Source organism: Manis javanica, chromosome 7 (genome assembly GCF_040802235.1).
Source record: "Manis javanica isolate MJ-LG chromosome 7, MJ_LKY, whole genome shotgun sequence".
Taxonomy (NCBI): Eukaryota; Metazoa; Chordata; class Mammalia; order Pholidota; family Manidae; genus Manis; species Manis javanica.
The window spans coordinates 46,472,851-46,493,917 of NC_133162.1; the positions used below are offsets into that span (position 1 = coordinate 46,472,851).

At 46.6% G+C, this 21,067-nt stretch overlaps 1 protein-coding gene across 4 annotated transcripts in view; it reads right to left on the reverse strand.

Moving 5' to 3' along the window:
* HK1 (hexokinase 1) overlaps positions 1-21,067 on the reverse strand; it is a 76,927-nt gene that overhangs the window by 33,120 nt on the left and 22,740 nt on the right. For 3 of the 4 annotated variants that reach the window (XM_073240932.1, XM_073240931.1, XM_073240933.1), the window contains exons 2-3: positions 13,871-14,033; positions 1,907-2,055 (exon numbers count right to left, since the gene is read on the reverse strand). In XM_073240932.1, coding sequence (XP_073097033.1) covers positions 1,907-2,055; positions 13,871-14,012 — 291 coding nt within the window. In that variant the 5' untranslated portion in view covers positions 14,013-14,033. Of the gene's footprint in view, positions 1-1,906; positions 2,056-13,870; positions 14,034-21,067 lie in introns of those variants that run through there. The other variant, XM_073240934.1, reaches the window with a different exon arrangement.

The following is a 21,067-nucleotide window of genomic DNA, read 5'->3' on the forward strand; positions in this document are numbered from 1 at the left end:
TATGAGCTGTGTGACTCAAGGGGCTGGTTCCTTATGATCTGGGCCTCAATTTCCTTGTCTATAAAATGGGAATGATAGTAACACCTACCCCATTGGGTGGTTGTTGTGATTAAATGATTAATCCATATAAAGTACTTAGATCAGTGCTGCGTACATACAAGTACTATGTAAGTTTTTGTTGTAATAATACCACATAATCCCCATCACCATCTTCTCTTTGCAAACTGCTTAAAAGGGGCAGGGGAAGAAACAGACAGCAGGACACAAAGTGATCCTGGGCTGAGAAGATGAGGACAGAGTTATGGAGAAGGGAGGCCCTGGGGGCAGCAGTAATAAGAAGAAAGTTGCTGTTGAAGTGAAGGTAGCAAGTGTGCTCCCCTTTCATCCATAAACCCTGCCCCTAAAAGGTCAGGCCAAGCCCACAGGAATGCCCGCAGTGCAGGGGGAGAGTCCAGATGATAAAGCAGCAGACAAGGTGACTCAACCCAAGGACCTGGGGAACAGAGAGTGACAGGTCAGTACTGGTTGCCAAATGGGAAGAGCATGATGCCAACGAGAGGCTGCTGGCCACCTGCAGAAAGGAGCAACACGGCGTCCATGGGGCAGGATGAGACCTACCAGCCGGCAGCCTTGCTGCAAACAGCTGATGAGCAGGACGATTTCTGCAGCCCAGGAATGAGGCATAAGTGGGGGAACCTCCAGGCAGGGCCATTCAATGAGTGAAGCACCAGTTTCAGTGGCTGACCGAGAAGTGTTTCATCTTTCCTAGTGACAGTGTCACCTTCAATGCTCGCTGTGACATGGTCTGAAAGCTCTGAACCCAAACCCCTGGAAGCAGGTTAAAAGCTGGCATTAGCCCTTTTCTCAGACAAAGAAAAGGCAGACAGCTTGCTCCAGGTCAAACCCACATTAATTTAGGAACAAAGAGGAGTCAAGAGGAGAAGGCTCCTGGGTCTCATCTCGAAGTCCAGCCCAGAACAAACGAGTGTCCTGGAGAACTTAGTCATGAACCTTGCCATGAACACACCCTCCCTAAAGCAAATATTTGGCGAGCTCTGAATCAGTATCCTGGACAGCAGCCATGACGCAGCAGGCAAGCTACACACTGGGGGAGCAGGACATCTCCAGGAGAGGGCAAGGAGGAGCTCCCACACCCGACGGGTTGATGGAACCCAGAACACCAGATGGGAGGCTGTCTACACCCTGATCACAGGGTCCTCAGTGAGCTAGGAGCCCACCACCCACCACAAGCAGATGGGCAGGAGAGGGGCAGACAGGCCCTTCTGAGCTTGCCCTCAGCTCCTCAGCCCACTAAGGCAGGCAGCCCTCGGGGGGTGGAGGGGTCATCCTCAAAGGGATGGGCCTCGGGTACCAAGTGTGAGAGGAGAGGATGGTGATTTCCCAAGCAACGCCTCTTTGCTTTCTGTGCCAAGGACTCCTAGGAGACTATTAAATCCAGTAGTGCAGATTAGCCCTACGGCTGTGAACTCAAATTCCTGTGGCCTCACAAGGTGACAGCCACTCCCTAGGGCGTCTAGGCCTTTAGTGAGGAGGCGTGTAACTTGGAAGAAGGGGCATTCTCACCTGCTAAACCTGAGCTGGTTAACCAACACCCAGGATTCTTGGGGAATGAATGCATTTACCCAAAAGAGCTGCTGGGCCTCCCTCTTCACCCTGTGCAAGCCCCAGCAGCCCCTCCCATCCCATCCACCAGTTTGTCCAGACAGTGGGGCCTCCACGGGCGGCCACGTCCTTCCACCTAGGAGTCCCTCTGCACTCGCATCTATGAGGGACTTCTTCCATGGGCTCAAGACACCAGAGCTTTGGGGACTGGTTCCTGGAGGTACCCTATGGCCACTGGGTATGCCAGGCCACTGGGGCTGACTGGAGGGGAGCAGGGACCCACCTGGCTTCCACTGCCTTGCACGATGTTCTCCGGGGTGTCATAAATCTCAGACTCCATGTGAACATTCTGGTTTTTCTCATGATTCACTTGCACCCGCAGAATTCGAAAGAAAGACCCGCCAAGATCCAGGGCAATGAAATCTCCCTTTTCTGTTTAAGGGGACAACAGGGATCATTTCAGATTCAAGTGTTACCAGAAGGCCCCATGCTTTGCCCACTTCTCGGCTTTGGCCCACCTTCCTCCCACCTCCCACTGTGCTTTTGGCCAGAAAGCAGGAGTCATCCAAACACTGCCCTGTCTGGAAGAGTAGGCAAAAGAAACCCTTTCCCAGCCTTAGGGGAACCACCTTTAAGCAGCCCTGCTCTCAACTTTGGGGGAATGGAGTACTGAATTAAGCACAAAGCCCCACTCATCTTTCTCTAATTCTTTACCCTTTTTCAAAAATGGCACTGTTAGCCATAGACTAAAAATAAAAGATTTCAACTCAGAAAGCCCTATATCTGAGGTCTACCCCATACCATGGGTGGCTTCCAGGTAAGCTCAAGACACCTACTATGAAGAGTTCCACTTACTCCCCAAGGGATCTTTTTTTAATTGTAGTAAAATATATGTAACATAAAATTTACCATTGTAACCATTTCTAAGTGTACAGTTCAGTGGCTTGAAGAACATTCATAATGTTGTGTGACCATGACCTCTATTTCCAGTTCTATTATCCCAAACAGAAGTTCTATAACAATTAAGCAATAACTCCCTATTTCCCCTCCCCCTGGGCCCTGGTAACCACCATTCCACTTCCTGTCTCTATGAATGTGCCTATTCTAGATATTTCATGTAAGTGGAATCATAAAGTATTTGTCCTTTTTTTTTTTTGGTATCATTAATCTACAATTACATGAGGAACATTATGTTTACTAGGTTCCCCCCTTCACCAAGTCCCTCCATAACCCCCATTACAGTCACTGTCCATCAGCGTAGTAAGATGCGAATTTGTCCTTTTGTGTATGGCTTATTTCACCTTGCATAAAGCCTCAAAGGCTCACCCATGCCGCAGCTGTGTCAGTGTTTCACTCTCAGGCAGCTGAATGATATCCCACTGTATGTATATGCCACATTGGTTTATCCACTCATCTGCGGATGGATACATGTGTTGTTTCCACCCGGGAGATGTTTCTGACAGAAGTCCCTCTTGGTCACGTGAGAGTAAACCAGCTTGACATGGTTACATCTCTCAGGCCCAGTATGTGCTGGGGTGGATTTGCAGGACAGAGAAAGAGGACAGGACTGTACAGTGAGACACCATATAGCACAAAGGGAGGTGGCCTTGGGCAGGATTCCAAACCATTAAGCCACCATCAGACATTCCTTACCATATTCTTATTAGTTATCCCCAGACATGCTAAAAAAAATCAGTTAAACTCTGTTAATTTTACTTCTGACGTGACATCCTCTCCCAATATACAAGGGTGACAGCCACTCCTGCCACCCTGAGCCCCGGCGGTCTAGTAAGCCCTCAGTCCTACCACAGTAAATACAAGTCTGTTTGTGTATTTCACTCCCCTTCCTAGGGAACATCTCATTTTCCTAGGGAAGCATCTTATATTATTATTCTATTTTTTGGAAATAGTGTTGTTGAGATATAATCCACACACCATACAGTTCACCCATTGAAAGTATACAACTCAATGGTTTTTAATATATTCAGTTACGCAACCATTACCACAAACCAGTCTTAGAACAGTTTCATCACCTCAGAAAGAAATCCTGTACCCTTTAATATCACTGCCTCTCAAGTCCCTCATTGCCTGCAGCCCTAAGCAACCATTGATCTACTCTATGTCTCCATAGATTTGCCTATCCTGGACATGTCATCAAACTGGAATCATACAATTTGTGGCATTTTGTGACCAGCTCCTTACACTTAGCAAAATATTTTGAAGATTCATCATGTTGCAGCATGATCTGCATTTGACCTTCACTCCTTCGTGGCCAAGTAATATTCCACTGTGTGGATATAACTCTTTCATTTGCCCATTTGCCTGCTGATGGACATTTGGGTTGTCTCCACCTTTTGGCTATTATGAATAATGAATATTTGTGCCCAACTTTTTGTGCGGACCTTATTTCCCTTGGGTATATACATAGAAGTAGAATTGTTCTATCAAACGGTAACCCATTTTAACTTCTTGAGGCACTGCCATTGTTTCCAAAGCAGCTACAGTATTTTACATTTGCAACAGTAACACAGGAAGTTCTGATTTTTTTCACGTCCTCAGTACTTGTTATTCTCTGTCTTTTCAGCTTTGATTTGCATTTCTCTGATGACTAATGACAATGCACACTATTTCATGTGCTTGTCAGCCCTCTGTATACTTTCTTTGGAGAAATGTCTATTAGATCCCTGGCTCATTTTAAAATTTGGGTTATTTGTGTTGAGTGCTGAGTTGTAAGAGTTCTTTATGTTCTAGGTAAAAGTTCCTATCAGATACATCACTTGGAAACACTTTCTCTCCTTCTGTGGGTCGTCTTTTCACTTTCTTGATGGCGACTTTTAAAGCATGAAGTTTTTCATTTTGATGAAGTACAATTTATTTATTCTTTAGTTATTTGTGCTTTTGCTGCCATGTCTGAGAATCCATTGCTAAGTCTGAAGTCACAGACTCACACCTATGTTTCCTTCTTAGAGTTTTATAGTTTAAATTCTTACATTTAGTATTTGATCCATTTTGGGTTGATTTTCATATACAGTATGAGGTAGGAGTCCAACTTCACTCTTCTGCATGTGGATACCCAGCTATTCCAGCATCATTCGCTGAAATGGAGTACGCAGTTTCTTTTGGGGATGATGAAATTTTCTAACATTAGAAAGGAAATAGTTTTTCCTTCATTGAATAGTCTTGGCAACCTTGTCAAAAATGACCATAAGTGCACAGGTTTATTTCTGAACTCTCGATTCCCTATTTTCCAGTTTTAATGAGATATAATTGGCATACTGAACTCTCATTTCTGACCCATTGATCCACATATCTATCCTTATGCCAGTACCACACTGGCTTGCCTAGTGTCCCTTTGTAGTAAATTTTTAAACTGAGAAGTCCTCCAACTTTGTTCCTCTTTTCAAGGCTGTTTTGGCTATTCTGGGTTTCTTGAGCTTTTCTTCTTTTTTTTTTAAGTAATAGTTGTTGTTTTTTTTTAAAATGCTTCTCTTTTATAAAGCTGACATCCTTTATCTGATTCCACACTGCTCTGTTTCTGGAACTAAGAATGGTATGTGACATACAATAGGAGCTCAATACTACTTGAACTAATGAGGATGGTAATGGGCCAATGAACAACCAAAGAACTCTCACAGTGAATTTCACTGTTCTTAATCCTCTCTCTCAAGTTCCGTGAGGGAAATACCACAACTTAGAATTCTGCATCTGCCCTTGTCACCCAGGACAATTCACTAAATGCGTGGAGCTGTTTGAGCACAGGGGTGAATGGCCCATTCATTCATTCAAGGCACCCATTTGTTGTTCACTAAGCATGGAGCAGCTATGCCACTGGTTTTTTTAAATAGAAGCTTTATTAAGAAATAATTCACATGTCATACAAGTCACCTGCTTTAAAGTGTACAGTTTAGTGGTTTTTAGTATATTTACAGAGTTGTGCGACCATCACCACTATATAATTAGAAAATTTTCATCATCCCAAACAGAAACTCCATATCCATTAGCAGTCACTCCCCATTTTCCCCTAACCCTCATTATCTACCAACAACCACTAATCTATGGTCTATGTCTATGATTTCCCTATTTGGGCCATGTCATAACAATGGATTTACATAATGTGGGGTCTGTTGTGTCTGACTTCTTTCACCCACTCCAATGTTTCAAGGTTCATCTATGTTGTAGCATGTATCAGTACCTCACTGCTCTCTATGACTGAACTACATTCTGTTGTATGGATATATCACTGATTTTCAAGTGTTGTCACATTGTCTTAAATTGATGTTGCAGTTTTTAAACTGCCTCTACGATGATCCAAAGGAAAGAGAGTAAGGGAGAAGGCTGGGGAGCAGACGTCATAGATTTGTGGGAAATTCTGACCCTAACTTTATGGGTTGTTTGAATCAATTTAGGGTTTTCTTTGGGCTCCCATCAGAATCGTAACCCTAATGTGCTTACACTACTACCAGGTTAAAAACTGAATTCCACATAAGGCAGCACCTCTCAGGAGAATGAAGTAGCAGCGTATGGAAAGCACTTTATTTTACCATCAACTACCAGTCACGGAACCTTTTTGTACTCTAGTCTAAGAGCTTCATCTGCTTCATTTTACTTGTAACCCTCTCAACTTTGTGCTTAAGTAACAACTATTACTTAAAAAAAAAGAAGAAAAGCTCAAGGAACCCAAAATAGCCAAAACAGCCTTGAAAAGAGGAACAAAGTTGGAGGACTTCTCAGTTTAAAAATTTACTACAAAGGAACACTAGTCAAGCCAGTGTAAGGATAGATATGTGGATCAATGGATCAGAAATGAGAGTTCAGTATGCCAATCTCATTAAAACTGGAAAAATAGGGAATCGAGAGTTCAGAAATAAACCTGTGCACTTATGGTCATTTTTGACAAGGTTGCCAAGACTATTCAATGAAGGAAAAACTATTTCCTTTCTAATGTTAGAAAATTTCATCATCCCCAAAAGAAACTGCATACTCCATTTCAGCGAATGATGCTGGAATAGCTGGGTATCCACATGCAGAAGAGTGAAGTTGGACTCCTACCTCATACTGTATATGAAAATCAACCCAAAATGGATCAAATACTAAATGTAAGAATTCAAACTATAAAACTCTAAGAAGGAAACATAGGTGAGAGTCTTTGTGACTTCAGACCCTACTCTACAGATGAGCCAGTAAAGGCTGGGAGGCTCAGGTAACTTGCCCAAGCACATGACCACTAAGTAGCAGAGCCAAAATCTGACTCCAAAGCCCAAATTCATAACCACTGGCTAAGCTGCCTCCTGGGCAGATCCTGGGGACAAGGATCCCTAAGGACGGCATCAAAGTGAGACTTCAGCACAACAGGAGTGACTACATTCATTTTGGGGGTTCTTCAACAGCCATGACTCTGCAGCTTTTGGTTTTGTTTTGCTTTGTTCTCTGGTGAAAACAACAAAAATCAGGCTGGTGAACAGCTACAAAGCCCCTGTGCACCATGAAACAACAGGCACAAAAGGGAACACCATTCGAAGATGAAATTGTGGGTGTTTTTTATTTTGTTCTCATATTTTTATTTAACTCACATATTTACTGTTTAGTGTTCAAATAAACATTTATTTATTGCACGTTTTACATTGGCTTTTTATTGTAACTTTTAAAAAATCACATGGAAAAATTTTAGGTCGCCACTCCAGTCAAAAGCCCAGTCATCTTCAGCTGAATCAAAGGCCTAAGTCAAAACAGGTTCTTGTGCTCAAGCTCCAGGTGACAGCAGGGGAACTCGTGCTTACTGGTGTCAGTGTCAACACAGAGCAGGTAAGAGGCTTTCAGCCCGTCATGCAGGATAGGGTCAGGTTTCAGGCAGCACCTTTGCAGGACCCAACCCTGAGGTTTCTCAAGCAGGATAAGTGAAAATAACCTCAGCAACCCACGATCCAAGAGGAGGCCGGCCTCAGGGCACATGGGGCTGGCCCACATTTCTGTAGCTCCACCCCATCCTGGCCTCTCTCACTGTGGTCTGTCTGCCCCAGCTCCCCACTGCTCCCTTTTTTTAACAAACACGGGTCAGTGGGTACCCAGAGAGTTAGGGTCAGAGAATGTGATCAGAAAAGGTGGCTTTGAGATATCAGCACAATGCTAAAATGCTAGACACTCCCCACACCTGCAGAAGTAGGATTGATGGGTTTGAGCGGGGTCTTCCTCTGAAGGTAGTTTACAAAGGGTCATTGCCAGGCCAAGTGCAGCCCCTGACCCTTCCCTTAGCAGTGACCATGGCTCCACAGTGTTTGTGACTGCTACAAGAAATGGCAGTTGGCACCTCTTTCTGTACCACATTGGCAGCGCCAGAAACATGGGACAAATATTAACTCACCCTATCAGTTTATGGATAAGGAAATTCCAAGCAAGTCAACTGAATGACTTACTGGGGATCACACCTGTGGCAAGCTAGGACCCCTCCCTTTTGTTAGTCTCTCATATACCTGCAATTACTGTGATACTCATTATTTTTTATGTGTATATGTCTTATCTTCCACAGTTGGATGATAAGTAACTTGAAGGCAAGAGCAATTTAACATGCTTACTGAGTGCTGCACACAGCAGGCATTCAGTGTTCGCTACTAGTTCAGTAAGACCTGCCTGGGTCAAGTATGTGCTCTATTCAGTCCTACTCTGTGCCAGGCAAAGGACACCAAGGGATGACTTCTGGTAAGGGCAGGAAGATTCCTGGTAAGCTCTATTGACTGTCTAGACTGTCCAGCATCTCTTTAGATAACTACCCTCCCCATTTTTCATCTGAGGGTGGGGGTGGGGCCGAACCACTGCTCCAGCTCCAAGGGGACCCATGTGTATCCAGGTGCATCCAGTCACCCATCTTGGCCATGATGATTGGTTCAGGATGGTCACATGACCCAAGTCAGCCAATCATCGCCCTCCTCAAGACCATCCCGGAATCACTGGCTTTGAGGTGAGAGGTCAGCTAAGGCTGCCAGGACTGTGTCTGCCACCATAAGGGAGAGGTGGCCTATAAATGAAGCCCATACAATGCCTGAAAGAATGAGAGACACGTGAGTCCCTGGATACAGAAGCCAACTGACAACTAGATTTGCCCGTTATATGAACTGAGAATTTTCCTTTTTTGCTTATAAAAATCTCAGTTACATTTCTTTCAGCTACAACCACAAGGCTCCTGAGTTCAATATTCTTTTTTAGGAAATGATTTGTCCAAATACCTACTTGCCCTCCATAACAAGGGGAATCCATCACCCCCTTTTATCTTAAGTCATTCCCCAATTCAGAGCCATGACATCCAGTAACTCCACTGCCGAGGCACCAGAGCTGCATTCTGTGGGCTAATCCACTCTTTGATGGGAGTTGGAGTGCAGGTGGAACAGCCTGACTTTGCTTCCCCCTTTATTCCACCTCTTCCCCCTCTAAAATCACAGAGATGCCAGGGAATTCTGAAAAACTCTTAATCTTGTCTCCAGGGCTAGAACTATACATTTAGGCCTGGTGAGCAGTGGTGTGGGGGGTCCTCTGACTGGCCACATCAGTTGGGAAGAGCCTTCCCAGGAATTCTTACAAAGTTATTAAATTACAATAGTGATGAGGAACACAATGACCCACTGTAACTCTTAGAGTGGTTTGCAGTTTCCAAAGCACTTTCATTTGATCCTCTTGGCAGGTAGGGCAAGAATCATCACGCCCGTTTTACAGATGAGAAAATGGAGCTTTGGAGAAGTTAAGCAACTTCTCCAAAGGTCGCACTCATAACAAGCAGCAGAGCAGTTGACTAATCCAACATTCTAGGTTTTTACTTTTTTCCCCTTTAATTTCAAGTTCAGCCTCATTCTGCAGCAGTGGGCATGTCTGACTTCCTCTTCAAATCTTTAGCCTCAACCTTTCTGCCGCTGGTGCCCCTGCTTGCGGCTTCTTCCCATGTTTCCCATTTCCACTGAAGCCAGGAGAACTGCTCTTCTAGAGAAGGCTCATTGAACAAAATACCTGAAGAACACCTTCTAATGACAGCCATTATGACCAGCAAATAATGGAAAACAAACACAGGGACAGATGCTCTCTGTTAAGTCCAGACCTGCACTGGAATGGAGGGCAAACAAAAATTCCGCTTTCATGGAATGCCTGCCTTTGCCCTGCTCAATGAATGAACTCTGTACGTGAGATACAAAGGCTCTCCCTCCTGTCCACAATCAGCTACCCAATCAGAGTTCTTACACCTCTGTCAAAACCCAGCTGGAACACTAGACACAGTAAATTCCAGAAGGACAGAATTTTAGAAATAGTCTAACCATCTTCCTAGATAAGGAAATTGAGATAGAGAAGGTGCAAGTGGCCACCCAAATGTGGTGGGAAAGGAAAGGAAACATTTTCCTTCCTTTAGCTGGGAAGTAGTCCTACCTATATTTGGGGACCCCCAAAATAACTGCGACCACAATGCAAATCAAATATGTACTAACTTATCCTTTGGGTAAAATGTGTGCTGGGAACCATGAAGCAGAAACAAGGAAATATTCAACTCTATCTACTCTCAAAAGGCTTACAACCTAATTGGCATTTCCAATATCCTTAGTGAGGAGAAAAAAGGGGAGGTTTCACAAATGAGACACAGAAAGCCAGGTCTTCCAAAGGAGGCTGGCTGGGGGGCAAGGGGAGCAGCTATCCCTGGAGACTGGGCAGCTTTGAAAAGGGACGTCTGTTTATTTAGCCAAAACACCACAGTGAAAATGCTTCTATATATATTTTTTATTTTTATTCATACTTTCTTACTAAAAAATGGACATGCAGCAACTTAAAGTCACTTCAGGGTTAAAAAAATAATAATAACATATAATTACTGAAGAGCAATTAAAGAAAAACCACTGCCCATAAAAAATGTCCAAAGAGGAAAAAGTTAATGGAAATAAGCTGATATATTTCTGAAAAATTAGTAGTGTCCAAACTGAGTGCAGCCCACCACAGTCAAGGTCAGTGGGAAAGAAAAGGTTCGTTTCTTCCTTTGACTTGTAAATCACATCACCACCTACCTGCGGGGGGCATCTCTCCCCAACAGAGCAATATATCCTGGGTGGTTGGGGATTACCACTAATTCTGTCACTGACTAATTATACAGATGAAGCAGTGATTAACATTTAAAAAGGGAACAGTACCTCTGTTTACTAGGAAGAAGACCCGAATTCTGAGTACTCCAGAGGCCATCTGGATTCCTGGTTGATAAAGGAGTGCAGGGAGGAGAACTTACAGCACTAGGGGTAGGGACTGAACTGGGGTGAGGTATCTGAGGCCTTGGTGTCAATGTCAATGTCTGTGTGGGGCTGAAGGGGCCAATCCAAGGGTATTGTGGGCTCCAGGGCACATGAACTGGGCCCACTCGTGAATATTAGGAACAGCCACAGGGAGAAAGGCTAGAGAGTGTGTTGTGGTTGCACTATGTAACCCCCAAAATGCAACCTAACCTTTGGCCCCTGCTAAATGCTGAGGCCCTAACCCTTAGTACCTGTAAATGTGACCTTATTTGGAAACAGGGTCTTAGCAGATACAATCAGATAAGATGAAGTCATTAATGTGGGTCCTAATCTGGCTGGTATCTTTAGAAGAGGAAAATGCCATGTAAGGACACAGACACACAGGGAGAATGCCATGTGACGACAGGCCGAGACCAGGGGGCGCAGCGGCAAGCCAAGAAACAGTAAGACTGAAGGCCGTCACTGGGGGCTGGAGGAGGCAAGGCAGGGGTGTGCCCAGACTCTCCAAGGGGGCATGGCACTGCTGCCCCTTGACTTCAGACTTCTCGCTGCCAGAACTGTGAGACAATATTCTTGTTGTTTAAGGCCACCCAGGTTGTGGTACTTGTTATGGCAGCCTTGGAAACCAATACGGTTCCAGGGATGCAGGGAGCGCAGGGGTGGGCAAGGAGGGGAAGGGCACTGAGAGCAGGTGGGCGCAACAGGCCCTCTGCACAGAAGGGTGGGTCCTCCTGCTTTAGGGCTCTGGTTTCACCTCCTCTTCCTCCCCGTTCCCAACAACGCTCTGCACTCCTGAGGCCCTAAACATTAGGCCCTGTGCACATACAGAAGGAAATACGGGGCCCAGGCTGCTGGCTGCCATTCCACAAGCCCTAGGACAGTGCTCCCAGCACAGGTGTATTACCACATAGGCCACCACACTTAAGACACAACTGATTATGGGACATATCATCATTTTATATAATGTGGAGAAAAAATGCTGCCAATACTAATTTTAAGATGCAATTATTGTATAGTGCATTGCTAACTGCAGAGATACTTGAATAGAAAAGTGTCTCAAATAGATGAAACAGGGAAAAAGATCAGATGGGTTTAGGGAAAAGGCAGGAAAGCCAGGTTTAATAGGTTTCTTTCTTGCAAGATTACCCAATGTCTGTAGTATCTTGGTGTCTGTTACCTATCTCTAAACAGGGGCTGTAGAAAGTCATTTTTCCCAAATGAGTCTGAGTTCTGGGGCATGTTTTGAACAGTTGCTGATGAGGCAAATGGCTAAATTCCTAGTGTCCTTGGATCACACTTTGAGACCCTCAACCCTGGAAAGGGTTTGTGAAAGCATGCGGGAGAGCACCACCTGCTGACACAGGGGCCTGCGAAGGCGGCTGGCCTGAGCGTAGGGTTCAGGAGGAAAGGGAGGCATGTCCTCCACGGCTGTTAGCCTGGGCCAGTCACACAGGACCAGGTGCCCTGGTGGCATAGGGTATCCTAATGAGCTCTCCCAAGCAAAGGCAGAGCAAGGGTCTTCCGGGAGCTGCCCACGCCCCCCTCCCCACTCCTCTTCTCTCAGCTGGAAGCAGGCACAGCCACACCTCTCCCACAGAACTCCACTCATCCTGAGAAAGGCCCAAATGTTCCTGGATGGGGGTGCCACCCTGAGCTGGGAAAAAGAAGGAGTGAAAGACAAGGTCAGAGACATCAGAACAAAACCCAGGGCACACCACAGTCCAGTCACTCTGACAGCCAGCATCTCTTGGTAGTTACTAAAAAGCTAAACCGCTGGTAACCAAGACCCCAAGGGAAACAAAAGGATGGAGGTGGAGTAGATTTTAAATAGTCAAGAAACATCAGAGACAGAAATGCCAATGTGCGTGCATGAAGCAAACCCCACCTGTGGCCACAAGCAAACAGAGCACCTGCCCTTCATTAGCATCTGAATCTCACTCACGACAAAAAGGCCAGCACAGAAGGACCTTCCCACTGGGCCAGTCTAACAACAAGCTGTGCACTCACCCCTTTTCTGTGACCATCAACTGCAATAGATGCAATTTTCCTAACGTCCATTTTGTAGGCACCCCAAACTACAGCTTTAAACAGTCTCCAGAGCAGGGCAGAAATAGCAGGAGTGTGTGAGGCCCTACTCACAGTGTCAGCTTACAAGCCCAAGAGAAGGGCCTTTCTCATCCCCTCTCCCTGTCTTGCGTATGCTGGTGCCTGGAGCACAGAACACAGCTCAGAGCAGGATTCCTGTGAGTATGCCAAGCTAGGGCAGACACAGCGCCACGCCCTGCAAGCTACTAACTGGTTGAACAGAACAGCCTCGCCAGGGCACGTCATGCTGTGCCCGCTCAACCTCCATTTCACCAAGTGCAGGAGCTGAGCCCACTCCTCTGGGAGGGGGTACAAACAATCCTCAGGAAGCCCTCCAATGCTCCCTTTTGGGGCATGAGCCACACAAATACACAACAACAGATTAATATTTTTTTCCTCAATTCTATCTCCCCTCACCATTTCTCTGCTTTGGGAGCTACCTTGATTTAGCACCTGTGAAATGTGTTCAGATGGGGACCTGAATCTCCCATCTGAGTCTGAGACCCGCCTGGCCACCAGGATTGCTACTTATCTGAAGGGAGGCATTGGTGCCCTGACAGATTCCCCTAAAATGAATTCTTCATTTGTTCTGGAGCCTTTCATGTTCCGGAGACAGAGGAGCAACCCACACGGCATCTGTAAGATCCATGAACACTACCCTTTCTTACCACAAGCCACCAGACCGGCAGGCCAGTGGGGGTAGGTCAGCCTTGCCTACACAGTATCCCCAGTGCTGCCACCTGGTGAATACTCAGTAGACATATGTTGGATGAATGGATGGATGGATGGAAGACAAATGGTGAAAAGGTGAATGAATGAATGAGCACCTGAATGAATGAACAAAGGAATCAAAGTTGGAAGGATGTTTTCACAGAGCATTTGGCCCTCAGAAACCAATCTCAGGGTATGAGACTCACCTGAACCATCAGGAATGGACCTTACAAATGTTGGTAACATCTTCACCGTGGCTGTTGGGTTAAAATCCCGGGAGAGGCCATTCTTCATTTCCTTCTTGAAACGAGTCATGATATCTATCAGAGTTTCATCGGAGAGCCTCATGGCATAGAGATACTTGTCAATCTGGGGGAAGGATGAGGGGAAGAAAAGTGAGGCCAAGGCTGAGGAAGGTCATTTCAGCTCAAGTCTGGCTGGAGGAGAACAGAGTGAGGTTCCCACCTGCCCAAGACAATCCAGCTCCCATGGGCACCGGAACACCCATGTTAGCCCATCACACAATGGCAAGTCATTCAAATTCCATCAGCCATGTCACTCAGAGCAGCCTTGCAAATGCTCTGAGCCCCAGTTCCTCTTCTATAAAGTAAACCAGATATCTCCAAGGTCCCTTCCAATCCTTGGATGTCATATGGAAGCTGCTCTTCAACCCCAACCAAGTACATGCTAGAGGCACCTTACACCTCCACATGACTTCTTCCCTATGTGAGAAGTGGCTGGCTGGTTCATCCTCACAGAGATGCAGGGTCAGTTAAGATGGAGTGCTTGAGAGCCAGCTGTCTGGGGTTCAAAACCATCCCTTAACAGCTGCGTGAACTTTAGTTTCCCCAAATGAAAAACTGAGATGGCAAATAGGACCTAACTCTCAGAATGTTGTAAAATCAACTGAGATGGAAAAGCACACAGGAAGTGCTCAATAAACATCAGTTATTATTAACATGAGACAGAGTTGTTGATAGGTTTCCCCAGGCATGATGTCTAAGATGGAAATAGTAGCCAAAAGGCTGGAACCCTTCAGAACACGGAGCAGCAGGCCCAGAGCACAGAAACTTGAATCCCACCATCCCCAGAAGGTATGGAGACAGCCACCCGGGCCCCATACCCAAGGGCTGGGGCTGATGTGAGCACACTTCCAAGGCACTTGATGTACAAAACCAACTGCTCCTCTTTCTGGGTTGCACATTCTCCTCCAAGTTCCCAGGCTCCTAACCTCAGGCCCCCTGGGTTTTCCCTGGTTGTTCTTCCTTCATAGTAACTTCCCATTTATTCTCTCAAAAAGTACTTATTGGACACTGTGGAGAAACTGAAGGTTTCTGTGGCCAGGATTCTTACCTGGCCCTGGTCGGCTTGCTCACTTCACACATGCGGGCAATATGTTGCTATTGACTCTATAAAAAGAGCTCTGCCCAGTGTTCTGAGTGACATGGTGGAATGACCACACAGCTGCAGGACAGCAGAGGCTGGAGTGGTGGCAGCACTGAGGACAGAGACTGAGATGGCTGAGGGGCAGAGGCCCAGAGGCAGAGACTGGCTTGCTTTGAGTGGATGGGATTCTAGTGATTGACCTGCCACCGTGGGAACAAAGTTGGGAATAACCCTTTTACCCTAAGAACATTTCACTTTCATTCCTTAGTCTCACTGAATCCATAGTTGAACCTGTCCGGAACTGAAACCCATTGGCAAGACAGACACCTACCCTGTGCCTGGCTCTGGGCTAGAAATCTGTCTTCATGGTCCTGTCCTCATAGAGTTCACCGGAAGTCATCTGTCACCATTCATTCTTTTTGCCACTCCTCAGCTTCAGAAGTCCTGATGACCATGTGCCTGGACTCCTCACTCCTCACTGATTCACTGTAATGGTTTTCCATCTTTAATCTCTCTTCCTTCCATCTCATCCTCTATACCACCACCACAGTCACCTTCTTAAACTGCAGCCCTGGTCAATTCACTCCCCTCTCACAGTCTTGCAATGATACTGCATGCCTGAGGCACCTACACTCGGCAGGTATGGCTCCATGCTCTCTGAACTCTGGCCAAACCACCTCTACCATTCCTGGTAAATGCCTGGGTTTTCTTACTGAAATGCCCTTCCTTCTCTTCTCAGTTATCCAAACCTCACCTACCCATCATCAAATGTCACCTCCGCCTGCAGACATCTGAGTCCCTCTGGCTGGAGATACCCCTCCCTCAGCACCGATCTCTCAGCACAGTAAGCCTGGATACAGCTTTCTGCACTTGCCCCCTCAACTGTCTGCTCCACTCACCTCGACCTCCCAGTGACTCAGATGCAGCACGCACACAGAAGGCTTGCAGTGGCTGCAGAGACGGATTTAGGACCCAGTGAGGCTGAACAGACCTTGATACTGATTTGCTTCTAACAACGGCATCTCATCATGCTCACTTTTCAGGGTGACTGGAAATGTCCTGAGACAAGGACACAGGGTCTCCAGTCCTAGGTCATTTCTGCATATTTTGGTCATAGGCAGCCTTCTCGTTCTGGTCTCCATGCCGCGTCCTCCTCCAGGCCCAGCCCATCTCCTGACTCAGTGGACAATCATGGAACTGGCAGTTGTACCGGGTGTCTCTGCAGCCAGAAACAACCCTGCCCCCACCCCTAATCTCTTCTACTGCAACTACCTTTTTCTTTACCCTTCATGATAAAACAATGTAAAGATGGGCAATCAGAAACCATAAGAGCTGAAATATAAATTGCCAGAATCACAGCACTAGGAAGAGACAGCCTCCACTTTATCCCCAAGACTGGCTCAAAATCCTTGCCATCATAGCAAGTCTGGTGGGAGGAGGCAGTCTCAATACACTCATGCATGGCACAAGTTGCCAGAGGAGCACACTTAGCTACTCAGGGGCCTGCTGAGTGTGGGCCAGAGGAGGCTTCCTGGAGGGCGATGTCAGAGTGCATCCAGGCACAAGCAAGAGCACATGTAAAGGCCAAAGGCAAGGGAGGATGGCTTGTACAGTGAATCGAAGTAAATTTAACATGGATCAAGCACACAGTGTGAGAAATGAGGCAAGAAAGACAGTCAGGAGCTAAGTCATGCAGGACCTTATAAACCACATAAACAAATTCAGACTTGATCCCAAAGCACGGCAAGCTTCAGGATGACTTCAATCAAGATTCTACAATGAGATTTTTGTTTCAGAAAGATCAAGCTGTCTGCTGGGCAGAAAACAGGTGAGCAGGAGCAGACCATGCAATAATAGGCACATGGCTTCTCTAGCATTTTGGACATGCTTTGACTCTTACACTCCTTACTCTACATTATCATTATGTGTACTGACATGTCTGTCTTCTTCGATAACATGTGAGTTTCCAAGGACAAGAAACATGTTGAACAGACCTTTGGAACTCACCCAGTTGCCTGGCACAAAAGAGGAATTCAATTAATGCTGGATGTTAGCATAATACTTATATTATGAACAGTCTATCAAGTGCTTTCACATCCAGTATGCCATTTAATCTTAAAAATGACCCTGTCAGGGAGACATTCTTAATCCCCACTTTACACACACAGAAACTGAAGCTCCTAAAAGCAAAGTGATTAGTTCAGAGCACACTGCTGGGGGAACCAGATTTCATACTTGCAAGCCAAACACTCTCCCTACCACAACCCCCCATCCCTTGGGGAAGCCAGGTTCCCCTATTCTGTGGAGGGCAGGCCCAAGTAAAGCTGCTGAGGTTTTCCAGATACACGGAAACTTTTAGAAAAAGCAATGCTCCCCATAGCTGCACAGTCATCCTGCCCCATACTCAAGGTACAGCTCAACACAGGGACACTGACCCAGAATTCTGACTTTTCGAGACAGCCAAGCCAAACCCACATAGAGCCCAGAAGCTCAAACAAGAAAGCATTCTGGGGGCATAGATGACAACCTGACCCCCAAGCATCTTCAGAGGGAGAGCTTTCCTCCTCGATTCACATTCACGAATCACCATGTGGTACAACTTTTCACAGAAGAGACATGGAAACGGGGCCAAAAAAGAAGGTACAATTCAGGGCAGAGCTGGAATCAAACTTGAGGCCTCCTGGATCTCATATGAGTGAGAATAAGGCAGGGCCCTTTCCATTGGTCCTTGGGAGCTCAGGAGGAGCCTTTGAACCAATATAGATTCTGGGGCCGGGGTTGGGCTGGCCAGGTACCTGCCGTGCTGCCCAGCCAGGGAGGCACCTGCAGGGCTCAGGAGATCTACACCATGTGGACTGTGGCGCTTTAAGCAGCCCAAAGAGCACTAGAGAGAGCACACATGAACTAATTTGCACGTGGCTAAATATTCCCAGGGGCCAGAGTGCCCAGCACCTCGCTGAGCACGGGGCCTCCTTCCCCTTGTTGGGACCAGCCCTGCCTGGCAGCTGGCGGGGCTGCCCCTGGCCACCTGGGAAAGAGGCTGAGAATGGGTGGTGGGTGGAGGGAGGGAGGAAGGAAGGGTGTCAGGAGTACTGCTCCTGCCTGTCGGCTCCAGATGTGGCATGGCTGCACTTGGTGAACACCCAGGCAAGAGCTGCTGCTTCCTGGGGCAGAGCCCAGGAGGGGAAGACGGTGGCCAACGCAGACCTGGGAAAGGCCTGCAGTCAAAGTCTGTGGTCCTTGCAACTTTCCTGTTTCTGTCCCCTTTCCACAGCATCTCCAGATCTTTTCCTTCCCACCACCCCCCTCACACACTCACACTTCCACAAGCCTTCCTCTTCTCTCAGGACACTGCCTTCCTTAACTGCTGCTGCGTTACTGCTCTGGCCAAACTCTGGGGCCCAAAGAATCTTTCCTGTGCTTCCAGCCCCCAGCCCCACATTATGGCGGGGTTGAGGAGTGGGAGCACAGCACAGCACAGCACCTCTTCCAGTGGCTGCAAGCAGCAAGACTCAGCCTTTGGAACGTCAGAGGCTGCCACAGGACAGAGGCTCCCAGGAGTCCATGATCCGAACCCCCAGGGCCCCTGAATGGTCACTCCTGCACGTGGTGTCTGACACAAGCATGCAGAACTCTGGTCTGCCTAGGAAGGAAACGGGGGAGGTGCCAGAGTCCCAGATACCACATGCAGAGCTGGGTCCTGCAGACTCTGGGTGAGACTGACATGTACCCTTGGCCAGTCTCCAGGGTATCTTTCACCGTCCCGGGAAGGGAAGAGCCCCTCTCACAAGGGCGGGAGCAGGCTGGCTGCACCAGGTGGGCACTCATCCCCTAATACTGTGCAAATACATGTTCTGGATTGTCGTTCTTGTGGACCAGGAGGGCTTAGAAGCTCTTAGCAGCTCGAGAAGCTGGAACGCCACAGCAGCAGGACGAGATGGCAGAACACAGCCTCACCAAGCCTCCCTGGCCCAGAGCCACCCCACTATTGAAGGAACCCAGTGACCCCAAACTGGACTAAACTCAAATATCTGTGCACCTAACTGCAGCCCCACCTCCCGCTTCAACAGAACACACAAAACCAATTCAAGACTGGACATGCCAAAGTAAATGGACCAGACCAGCGGGCACAGGAGGCACCATAACTACTGGTGACCCAGGCATTTTGACCCTGTGGAAGGGGGCACTGCCATGGAAACTTTTCACTCACTCTCCTCCACTCTCCCATGAGGATCAAGAACAAGTCAGGCAGGTGTGATTGAAGCTGCCCCGCACAGACCTTTAAAATGAATTTTCCAAGTGAGATGCTTTACTTGCAAAGGAAATCAGGAAGCTGGCAATGAAGGGTTAAGGTTAAGGACTCTTGCTTAAGGGAAGGGCAGAGATTTCAACATCAGATTCACTTCTTTTTCTTAAAGAGACTGACTCAGGAAAGAATATATCCTGGGTGATTAATATTATTTTCATAATAGCTCACATTAGCAGAGGGCTTTACCATTTATACACAGGACTTTCACGTACGTTATCCCATTTGGATGCCATAGAAAGAGATGAAATGAGAGATGAAATGAGCTCATGGGTGCCAGGCAAGAAGCAGGTACTCTTAGTATGTTAGTTCTCTTTCTTCCAAGACAAAGACCCAGTGAAGTAGGCAGGAACCACGTCATTATCTCCATTTTATAGTAGAGGAAATTGAGACCTGTGACTCACACATAGTCACATGGGTTATTAAGTGGCAACTGGATCTAGATTCCAGGTCTTCTAAGCCCTCATTTTAGGTCCCTCCTTATACATTTCCATTCTTTCTCACATGGTGGGAAGAACACGGGGCTGTGGATAAAGAGAACCGGGTTCAAACCCAGAATCTGCCATTTATTACCTGTGTGACTTTGGACAAGTTACTTAACCTGAGTCTTGCTTTTCACACTTTTAAATGGGGCTAAATAATACACCTCAGAGAGCTACTGGGAGCATTTTAATAATGTGCTAAGTAACATTTATTAATATATGGTCTTAATACAATGTTATGGTAAGCTTAAACATCATTTCCCATCCTACTATCTAAACGACCAAAAGGGAGGCCACCTCCTTCATTCCCCTGTCTACCTCATAATCACATCGAACTCCTATTACCTTAATACCTAGAGAAATGCATTGATTACCAAATGTTACTGACCCACTTTATAGAAGAGAAAACTAAGGGTAGATGGCCATATGCCTGAAACCACGGCAAATGATTCTGGCAAAATTCCTCTGAAATATTTGTGCTATTTTACTAGGTTTTTTTAAAAACTAATGATAAGTTCTAGTAACAATAAGTAATATGCAGTTATTAAAAAAATCAAATACAAAATGCACAAAAGTAAAAGATATGAGTTCTTTCCCCAGCCTTTCCTGAGAAATGGTTTTCCTACCTGAACACTCATATGTGCACAATTTGTTTTTTTAATTCCATTTTACAAAAATGGAATCATATTATAAGCAGGTTTTCCTTTGAAAGCTTAACTCCTATTTCCTCTGGGAACTGCCTTTAAGATTTACACTAGCAGCCAATGCTTAGATTTCCTCAGAACCCTGCCTGGTTCAATGATGGGACCTGGACAGGACAGGGCAATGCAGACACCTGCATTTCATGCAACTTTGCTGTTCTGTAGGTACATCCACAATGAGAGTGTGTTCACATGGCCTAACCTGTAAAGGCCTCTCTACTGAGCAAAGTACTTGAAAAAGTGCTTAAAGGATCCTGGTTGGAGAAGCAGGGCCGGTGCTCTCACTTCCAATGCCCCAAGAAAAAAATCAGGGGTGGGAGAGGTTCCGCCATTGGCAAAGGGGACTGGTGTTTAGCAAGAGAACCAGGGTGGATGCTAAGTTCCCCAACTCCTGGTCCTGGGCTCCTTCCTCTGCCTCTCGCTCAGCCCGGGCCAAGCCAGGCCAGGGGCTCCCTAGGCCAGGGTGCTGCGGGAATGTGGGTGGCCTTTATGCCACGGCCCCACCCAGCCGGGCAGCAGCATGACTCC